The sequence below is a fragment of the Hordeum vulgare genome, chromosome 2H (genome assembly GCF_904849725.1).
Source record: "Hordeum vulgare subsp. vulgare chromosome 2H, MorexV3_pseudomolecules_assembly, whole genome shotgun sequence".
Lineage (NCBI taxonomy): Eukaryota > Viridiplantae > Streptophyta > Magnoliopsida > Poales > Poaceae > Hordeum > Hordeum vulgare.
Genome location: NC_058519.1, coordinates 159,913,036 through 159,923,837, shown reverse-complemented (window position 1 = coordinate 159,923,837; position 10,802 = coordinate 159,913,036). Strand labels below are relative to the sequence as shown.

The 10,802-nt window shown below is 45.3% G+C and overlaps 1 protein-coding gene across 1 annotated transcript; it reads left to right on the top strand.

Moving 5' to 3' along the window:
• Window positions 1-447: 447 nt before the first annotated feature.
• LOC123425662 (uncharacterized protein At4g19900) lies at window positions 448-10,592 on the top strand. Its single transcript, XM_045109365.1, has 5 exons — window positions 448-1,694; window positions 4,196-4,345; window positions 7,634-7,771; window positions 9,249-9,440; window positions 10,073-10,592. The coding sequence occupies exons 1-5, from the start codon at window positions 517-519 to the stop codon at window positions 10,257-10,259; spliced, it is 1,845 nt and encodes a 614-aa protein (XP_044965300.1). The 5' UTR covers window positions 448-516; the 3' UTR covers window positions 10,260-10,592.
• The last annotated feature ends 210 nt before the right edge of the window (window positions 10,593-10,802 follow it).

The window sequence follows — 10,802 nt, the reverse complement described above, 5'->3', positions numbered from 1 at the left end:
GGGCGAGGCGGCGGGCGGGGCAGGCGCGGCGGCGGGCGGGGGCGCGGCGGCGGGAGGAGGCGGCGGGAGGAGCTCGGGAGGCGGGGGGAATTCCCTCCCGCGCGATCTGGGAAGAGGAGTGCGGGTTGGGGGGAGTTTTTCCTTCCAACCCTCACTTCTACAGGTTGGGAAGGCGTTTGAGGGTTGGACCTCTATTTTTTTTTACGGGTTTAAGGGTTTAAGAGTACTAGTTTACGCCGTTTTTTCGACGAAAACTGTAAAAAACGGTTATTTTTTAAGGTTTGAGGGTTTGAGGGCTCTAGTAGAGATGCTCTTACCCTGTTCATACGGTCAGCTCCCTGTCCAAAGAGGATTAGTTGGTAGCCAAAGGTTGGTGAGGCCACGCGACTGTGACAGTCCGACTAGCTAGAGTCACCGGGCATGGTTTAAACACGAAGAAAACGCAGCTACAGGCGCGCGCAGCGGAGCCTTGCGGTTGCAGGGGAAGAGAGGGGAGAGGGTCCCTCCTACCGCGACATGCTGCCGCGCTCCCACTCGCACCCGGCGCGGCGTCGCTCCGGCCTCGGCCCGCAGCTTTGCGCCGTCGCCGCGGCGCTGCTCCTGCTCCTCTCCCTCGCCGTCCTCCACTCTCGCCTCTCCTCCTCCTCGCCCTTCCCTCTCTCCTCCTCGTCCCGTTCCTCCGCCACCGACTCCGCCGCCACCAACTCCACCGCTCTCCTCGCGGACGACGACGACGACCCTGTGGCCGGTGCCCTTGACCCCGACCTCACCCTCGCCGCCGTGACCACCGCTGCCGCCACCGAGGGCGCCGCGGCTACCAACCCCGACGACGACCGCATCGACGAGCTCGACGTGCTCGACGAGGACGACTCCTCCGCCGTCACCGACGCGGCCGAGGACGTGCCCGCCTCCGCCACCGCCGCGTCCTTCCTCTGGGACCACGCCGCCGGCGTCGCCCGCCTCCCCTTCCGCCTCCCCCCCGCTGGCGACACCCTGCCCGCGGGGTTCCCTCACTTGGACTCCCCGCGCCAGATCGCCGCCGCCGCCTTTGGATCCGACGACGAGCCTGTGGATCTGGAGCTGCGGGTCGAGATCTCGTCCATCAGCGGCATCGAGGACGCGCTGCTCCTCAAGCCCGCCTCCGGCCGTAGCGAGACGCGGCTCCGCTCCGGTTGGGCGCGGTGGCTGGAGGGGAAGGCAGACTACCTCCGGCGCGATCGGATGCTCAGGTCCAACTTGGAGCTCCTCAATCCTCGCAACCACCCTCTGCTCCAGGACCCGGACAGTCCTGGTCTCACGTCACTCACCCGTGGCGACCGCATGGTGCAGCGGATGCTCATCTCAGAAATTGAGAAAGACTCATCCAAGAATTTTGCCCGGCGGAGCCTCAAGTCGTCCGACAATGAGCATGGAATAGGAGCCATTCTGAAGGAGGAGCCGGAACAAGTTAGGAGGTGGGGACACTTTCTAGGAATTGATCCACATTTGGGGTTCTCGGAGTTCATGGAAAGGTTCTTTGAGCATGGGAAGTGCTCCATGAGGGTGTTCATGGTATGGAACAGCCCTCAGTGGGCGTACGGTGTTCGGCACCAGCGTGGGCTCGAGAGCTTGCTCCAGCAGCATCCTGATGCCTGTGTGGTCGTGCTGTCGGAGACGCTGGAGCTCGAGACCTTCCATGAGTTTGTGAAGGAAGGGTATGTTTCATAACCTGCTCATTCACTGATGCTTCTTTAGATTTAATTTGCGAGTGACAGCTGAAATCGCACAACTCTTTAGTGTTCGTAATAATTACTGTTTGATTAATGAGATTAGCTAACTGTGAATAATAAACCACAGAAAGATAATACTTCCAACATAAAAGCATGAAGTAACTAGAATTTGAACCACTTGGTACCACACGGTATTTTTCCTTCTTTGTACCAGTATATTTACCAGCTGTTTGAGGAAATGTGTCACTTCTGAGGAACGAACACCATGTTTAGGAACTATTGCTGGCATAAATGTACATGTACTGAGTAGAAACTCTTATTGAAGGGAATTGAAATCTCTAGTCTCTGCCATTGCATTTCTAATCCCACCCTTCACATGGTCATTCTCTTCTCCAGCCCTTGGATTAAAAGTGACTTATGTCTATTTAGTAATCCCACCCTTCACATGGTCATTCTCTTCTCCGACCCTTGGATTAAAAGTGGCTTATGTCTATTCAGTAATCCCCACCCTTCACATGATCATTCTCTTCTCTAACCCTTGGATTATAAGTGGCTTATTTCTGTTCAGTAATGCAATCACATCTGTGCAGAATATTGTCTTCGCTGTTACTTCTTAGCATATAAAAGCTTATTGTGTACTTTTCCTCCCAGATTACTCCTTACTAACTGGAGAATAAATTACTAGTTGAACCCCAAGCCGTCCAGTAAAGTATTCAAGAGTAGGATAACGGTACTTGTGCTTGCATTTGCATATTTGGTTAGCGCCACATAAGATTCTAACTTAGTGTTTAAAGTATTATACTCTTTTTATCTATACTATTAACATCCGCTGGATTAGTTGTACAAGCATAAAAACATGCCCTCACCTCTTAGATTACTGCTCCCCAGCTCTGTTAGCACTGGCACATCAAGTGGTATCTCAGCTAACTATGGGTGGATGATACAGATCAGACCTAGTCTGAATTGATTGACTTTCTTAGATATCACAAATGATGCACCTTGAGGTACCTTAACCTTTGCTATTTGCTATCCAACGTACTTGTTTGCTCCAACTTTGCTTTTCTTTCTAGATTTATCCACTTCAAAAGGTAATTTGATGGTTGTAATCTGCATATTAGGCAGCAAGATCCATTCTTTAGTAGTCCGTAAATACGTAATTGATGGTCTGGAATCCCAAGGAACATTCTGTAAAGAGCAACGCACAATTAATGTGCGCCTGTTCTTTCTGGAGTTTGTGCCGCAGTATTATGTAAAATATACACCATATCACGAATTCTAATGATTTACCAAGAGAAGGTGGTTTTTACTGATGGAATGTATCACATATGTACAACTGAATACCCACCCATAAAGTAAGTAGCATAAGTATTGGATCATCTTAAATTATCTACCATCTGAAGTTTTCTACCGTTTATTTCAGTGGCTGCATTGTTTGTAAGGCGTCCTGCCTTAGACACTTAGGCGTCGCGTAGGCGATAAAGCGCCCTGGCAGCACCTTACAAATACGCCCGCTTTAGGCGCTCAGGCGTCTGCTTTAGGCGCTTAGGCGTCAGAGCGGGTGGTGCTCACTTTAGTCCGCCTTACCGCCTTATAAACAATGAATGGCCGATTTCCTTTGGTGACTCATTGGTTGATTACCAGGCATTTGAGATCTTCAGTATAGTCATTGCATCTTATAACATTTCAAAAGCGATATTCTTTTCACTTGCCATCCATGGACAGATGTGTCTTCTGCGCCAAAATGAAATCCTTCTAAGATATCATCAATACTTGTGTTGTAGACACGTGAAACATCAGCTATACTAGCTACAACCCATGGGAACAACGACAAGATGCTGCAGCCGTAATGGCTATTCAGATAGACATGTTCAAGTAGTTTGGAGAGGATTCTTTTTCTATTTGATGATGATTCTGTTGTACGCATGCGCCTGTCCAGCCTATGCGCAAGCAATCCAAATGCCAACATCTGGCAGCAGAAAGTCCATTACCTGTACTCTTGGTTGATTAGTAGTTCCCTTTTATCTGCAGTTAGAATCCATAATATTGTAGTTACGTTGTTAGGGCTACCGCCTACGGAAGGTCTTCTTAGTCATGCCCCCTTTTTTCACCATTTTTTTAGTGGCAGTTCATTTTTTAGTTTTTAAGGCGTACTTGACCCTCAGAGCAACCCTAGGAGAAGGAATCCCTGTCTGGTTTTGAATGCCCCATTCTATATTCGATTGGTTGGGTTGCCGAATACACTAAATGGACATCGATTTGTGTTGTTAGTGCCCACAGTTAAATTCTCACTAAATCATACAGCCAAGCTAAAATGTCTATTTGCATAGAATTACATATGAATTCAATATGCTGAACACCGTCTTGTATTTATCGTATATATTGACCACCAATATAATGTGCATTTCATGTTGTAGATCTTATGAATAATTGTTTTCGCTACAGTTGTCTCTGCATCACCATTCATAGTTGATTTCCTCCTCTTTCAGATACAAGGTTGCAGTTGCAGTGCCAAGTCTTGATGAACTTTTGGAGGGTACACCAACCCACATTTTTGCATCGGTGTGGTATGAATGGCGGAAAACAATAAATTATCCCTTGCATTATAGTGAGCTAGTACGCCTTGCTGCTCTTTACAGGTAAGACAATAATAGTACTGCATACTAGTGCCAATATTTGTTTATTACATGCTTGTGTAGAAGGTGGTCTCACAATGCCAGAAGAGTCCGTAGCAGAACCAACATAAACTATCGATGAAGAACCAGAAGATGAAGCTAGCAGGCATCGAAATCGCACAATCTCCTGCTCATTCAGGGGTGCAACTGAAGATGTCGATGTAGATGCACCCGACAACAGAGAGTCGGAGGCAATCAACAGGGCGCAAAGTCGCGCAATCTCCTCCTCGGTGAAGTACACAACTGAAGTAGGCGACGTAGTGGCACCGAGAGAGAAGCGGCCACCACCACCTGTGGAAGCCGCGAAGTGTGGCGATGTAGCATGATCAGTATCGTCTGCAAAGGCCGGTGGTGAAAACGAGGCCGTATGCAGACAAGCAACAAGCGCCAAGGGAAGACGCGTGTGCGAAGCACATTCGATGGAGTCATATGCACCAGTACACCTGATTAAAAAAAGCGCTATTAGGTGCTCGCTTAGGCGCGCTGGGTGTTGGCCTAGCGCCTCGCTTTGGCCCAAGGCGCTCAAAAAAGCGGCCGGCGAGGTCCTCTGGCGAGGAATCAGTCTCTCCGGTGAGGAATCATGTTTCTCAGGTGAGAAATCAATTTCCCAGGCGAGGATTCTACCTCCCCTGCGCGGATTCATCCTAGCCGACGAGGGATTTAGCTACTCTGACGACAAATTGACTGATTCCGGCGAGGCATCAGGCTTCTCCGGCGAGGGATCGAGCTTCTCTGGCAAGGGACGGAGGAAGAGGGAGAGAAGCAGCCTCGTGTAGCAAGGGAGAGAGGATGAGGGGAAGAGGCGGCGTGAGGAGGAAACCTAAATTTCCTGTGGACTGCACCACATACAAGAGCTTTAGTACGAGGATATGAAGATGGGCCTGTGGTTTAATGGGTTAGGCCGGCCCATCTAGCTTATTTCTTCATCCTACAGTACTAACGCCTAATTACGCCCAATTTCGCCTAATCGCGCCTAAGCTAGAAAAGCGCAAGTAGGTGGCCGAACGCATAATTAACCCCTAGCGCTTTTTTGAATTTTGCCAGTACAACCAGTGAAAGTCGTGAGAGGGGTCGGTGTAGAGCGACAATCATCATATGTGGAGCTCACAGCAGAAGCAGCAGTAGAGCTACCAGCACAACCTGTGGAAGACGCCGAAGGGTACGGCGGTACGGTCGAACGAGCATCAAGCGTCGAGGAACGACCTAGATGCGAGACAGAAGTAGTAAAGGACACCGTCAGGAGTCACCGGGCAGCAAGGGACATGCAAACCCGAGGGAAACATTTTTTTTTTCTTTTTTCTTTTACACTTTTTTTTCTTCTTTTACTCGGTACAACGTGCACCCAGCGGCTGTTATGATTGGTACTACGTACCAAAGGAGGAGGCCCAATGGGCAGGATTAGTTACTGGCTTAGCCCAAGTTATCTTAGTTATCTTAGTGTCCAAGTTATCTTAGAGTCCAAGTTATCTTAGTTATCTTAGAGTCCAAGTTATCGAGATTATATAAACCGATGTAAACAACTCTTTTGGAATTAAGCAATATAGTCATAACTCTATTGCCCGGCTCCCAGAGGAGCCGGAACCCTAACTGCGCTGCCGCCTTCCTCTCGCGCGCAACGGTCCCCCGATGTCGGCCGCTGCGCGCCAGCCCTCGCCAACTCCGCTTCATCCCCTACAACCTCCGCCCTAGACCCGGTAGAACCCTAGCGGTTCCTACCAGCGGCCTTATCCAGAATCAGCAGCGGCCAGGGCGCTCGATCCAGAGGATGAGCCCGGAGAGGAGCGAGAGCCACAACAGCAGGGGCGGGATCCGGCGAGTGGCGGCGAGATCCGACAAGGGACGCGGGATCCGGTGAGGCGGGGCGGGAGACTAGCAGCGGGTGGGGAGCGCGGGATTTGGCGGCACGGGAGACCAGCGATGGGCGCGTGGCAGTGAGGTCCAGTGAGGGCGGCGGCTGGCGGCTGCGATCCAGAGTAGGGCCGGCAGTTGGTATGCAGCAAGGACATTAGCTCTCGCGGGATCCGGCGACATGATCCGATGGGGACGGCTGCTGGTGGTGAGGATGGCAGCAGGATCCGACGGCTGGCGATGAGAGGAAACCTGGCGGGTTGACTTGGGGAGGGAGCTGCAACCGGCGGCTCGGGCGAGAGTTGACCCGCGGTGGATGTGTTGAGCTTTATGCACTAGCCAACGCAACCAAAAGTCTGAACTGATGGAAAGGGCTAGTGCAATCCACATATACTATAACACCCCCTCAGACAAGTCAGAGGTCTCTACGTGGACACAAAGGGGGGCTACCAGCAATTTTTTTAAATAAATTGCGAAAGCCAGGACTTGAACTCAAGATCTTAGCTCTGATACCATGTTAAGCTTTATGCACTAGCCAACGCAATCAAAAGTCCGAAGTGATGGAAAGAGTTAGTTACATATACTCTAACAGGATGAACATCGGAGAGCAGTGCTGTTCACAGAGGACAGATGGCGGCCACGTAGACGGAGGATTGGATCGAGAGCACGAGTTGCCCGTGCGAAAAAAAACCCTAAGGCTCTAATACCATGTTAGGAAATATGCAACTTGTAGTCAGGTAGAACAGTTTAGTTACAAAAAGAGCCTGTCATTTGGAGACAGTTGATCCACAATGTCATTGAAAGCAGATGAACAGCTACTTGTTAAATCTAACAACACTCCAGATCAGTTAGAACTTAAAAGTACTAGTGTACAACTAACATGTAGCACTACATAAATAGAGTCATAAACCAAAGAACATAATTGTTTCTAAATTGTCACATGCAATGAAGATTCAAGCATCTAAAGTTGCTTCTAAAATAACACAAGAAAACAGAACAAATTTCTTCTTGCACTGTCATAAACTTATAGTCAATCCTGATTTAGCTCTAAACACCCGTTCTCTGTTCTCCGTATTTTGCCTATCTTTTTTCGTAGATGAATAGATGATAAAGAACATAAGATTAAAAGGTGCATTACATATAATCGACATTCTCTTGATCTCAACGAAAAAATAGTTAATCATTAAATTTTATCCGAGACTTTCTTTCACCGAGCTTCCATTTTTTACCGGATCCAAAAATGGTATACGTGTATAGCTGTGTTGTGTACTAGAGTTGTAGGGAGATAGGGGAGGGGTATATACATACATAACAACTTGCGGGAGTCGGGTGACATGAGTACAGTTTCAATTCTTCTTATTTTGTGGACAAAATATTGATATATGATCTATGTTCTGTATGCAGATATGGTGGTATATACCTTGACTCTGATGTTATTGTACTCAAACCATTGAAATCCCTCCGAAATACTATTGGTACTGTAAAAGAAGTTTCTAGAGGTTCCAGTTTCAGTGGTGCTGTATTGGCATTTGAAAAACAGAGGTAATGATAGTATCATGTGATCTCGTATAACCATTTCCTTTTTTAATTACTATTTCCCTTACATCTCAAATGGTATCCTATGTATTTATGCATACAAATTAGGCACCGATTTGGTCTGTCTAGGTCATAGTTCTTGTTGTCTTGGTATGTAATTCAATTACTGACACGCCACAACGCTTGCAGATGTTCAAAGGACAAAGTTTCACATACCTGAATTTTCAATTTGAATTACGAAGTCACATGAATTGTTCAACTATATATTAGCAGTCCATCTCTTTTTAAGGGCAGTTGGATAAACTAGATAATACCTACACGCTGTTGCGGGAATTTATAGCAATGAACTTATCAAGAATAAAATTAGAATACATAAGAATAATATTTTCCATATTCTCGCCATATATATAGAGGCGATTGCACTTTATAGTGACTCCTAGTTTTTCTAGCTTCAGTGAAGTGATTTTTTGTTAAAACAATCGATGATGTGGAGGGTGACTGCACGTTATAGCGGCTCGTAATTTTCTAGCTTCGGTGAAATGATTTGTTGCTAATATGCCAATGATTTGGAGGTCTTGTATATGCTTGATGATATGGAGGCTTTCCATTTGTTGGAAAATGAAATGTGGAGGTCTAGCATACGATTGATGGTGTGAAGGCTTTGGACATGCTGATATCCCTAATGGCTTGAGAGGGCTCAGTTTAGGCTCCATTTTACTGTAAATGAAGTATGGAGGTCTTGCATGTGTTTGATGATGTGGAGGGCTTGCATGTGCTAGAAAAATAAATAGTGGGTTTCAACTATTTAAGAACATGCATGTAGAGAGGATCAGAGAAATAAAAGTAGTGGGGTTGATGAGGTGGCATATGTGGCGAGGTGTCATGCAGGCATGTTGAGATAAATAGAAGTGGTGGGGATCAACTCGTTATATAGGATAAGTGTCATCTATTATGTCACTTGAAAGATGTTAGAAAAAATCTTCACATTGGCTCTCAGAGGCCAGAAATTCCTTAAATGGAGGATACAAAGAAATCTAGATTGCTTATTGGTGGGTGTAGATTATGAAGGTGCAGACAATAACTGCTATATTTGCAGGAAAAGTCTAATAGATATATTTTAGTCATAAGCATTAGAGTTGTATAATACAGCTATATTTTCTAATATGGAGTATATGTATTGTCATTGCATCTAGCCTTATGGGTTATTGGGAAATTTGGCTAGCTTAATTAAAATCTAACACATTTATCCTATCATGTAACAGGGACACGAATAGTTACAACACAGAATCCTAAAAGCATAATTTTTTATGTTCCGTCAACGCATTAACAACTTGAACATGCAAAATTTAATTGTAGCACAAAGTGTTTTATGAGGCTTGGTGTCAAATGCAATGGCTTGAACAATGAGTTAATGACATTCTCAAGCTCTTCTAATACTTCTAACCCATGCATGTAGTTTCATACATTACTTTTGCTGATGCAGCCCATTCTTGCTGGAGTGCCTGAAGGAATGGTATTCAACATATGATGACACTCTCATGCAGTGGAATGGTGCTGAACTTATGACAAGAGTAATAAGAAATCATTCTGACAGTGATTCAAATAGGGAGCACCTTGAGATACAGTTGGAACCCTCATTTACATTCTACCCCATAAATTCTACGGATATCAATTGGTACGTAGTTTGTCCATCCATTAGTCCTTCCATGGTCAGCCAATTTGTTCAGCTTTACTATTTGGAAGTAATATTCTGCTGTAAGCTATACAATTGTTAGTCTATACATCGAGGTTTGATCTCAACCAGCAATATGAACTTTACGAACTAAAATATTTACACTTAGGTTGTAGTACTCTTTCCTCTTGTCACCCCTTTGTTTCATCAAAGTTGCCTCCTACTGCAGAACATAGCTTTATGTTTTCCAACTCTGATGCTCTTGTGAGTTTTATTTGCAGCAATGTTTGTTAATATGCTTCTTGATCCCGAACAGTTATTGTAAAATTCAGTCTCTAGACTTGATGCATGTCAGCCATTCCAAAATTTTAACATTTAGCATTTACCCCTGTGAAAGTAGTTTACCATTTGCATATAAAATTGTTAAAGTACTCCCTCCAATCCATATTGCTTCTCTTAGATTTGTCTAGACCGTTTTAGTGTTAAGTACATCCGTATCTAGACAAATCTAAGACAAGTAATATGGATCAGAGGGAGTACTTGTTTTCGGAAAACATGAAGTAACCCTTTTTTCTTCAGATAGTACTGGTTAAATTTTTGGTATGCATGCTCATTGCAGTATTGATGTACTGCAGGTACTTCTTAGAACCAGACAGTGCGGCTGAAAGAGCACAACACGATGCTCTGTTTTCCAAGATTCTGAATTACTCTACCACTTTCCACTTCTGGAACAGCATTACATCTTCTCTGGTTCCTGAATCCAACAGTCTTGTTGAGAGAATTCTTAACCATTACTGTCTCCATTGCCTTGATGTTCTATAGTTGGTAGCAACCTGGAGTTCCCACGATGAGCTTCATATTGGTTTAGAATACATATACAGAAGAAATTCACCAGTCTAATGGGTACAAAATATGGCTAGTATATTGTTGAAATCTGCCTAAAAGGTGTAAAGGGCGAAATATTATGGTGGCATTGTAGATATATATTCTTTTCAACAGGGTATTGGTGGTGATGCTACAACCAACTGCAATTTTGTTGACTTTAACCCTTTTTGTTGTTGGTGTTGATAGGAAATCTGCTTAGTGCAAATATTGAATTCAACAACTTGGGCATTTGAAACTGAGAGGTTTCAGTAAATGAGTATTTGATATTCATCTTTTCTTGTCATAAAGATATCTTACTTGCAATCTAGCAAATCATTAGTGAATAACTATTGCTGTTTATCTTTTGAATGCTGGGCAAAACTTGAACTTTTTTTTCAAAAGTACTACCTATTTTCTACCAAATTCAAAAAGCATATGTCGAAATTGATTTTTTTTCAAAAATAGCACCCCGTCGGCCTCTGGTGGGCCGAAGGGGGTCCT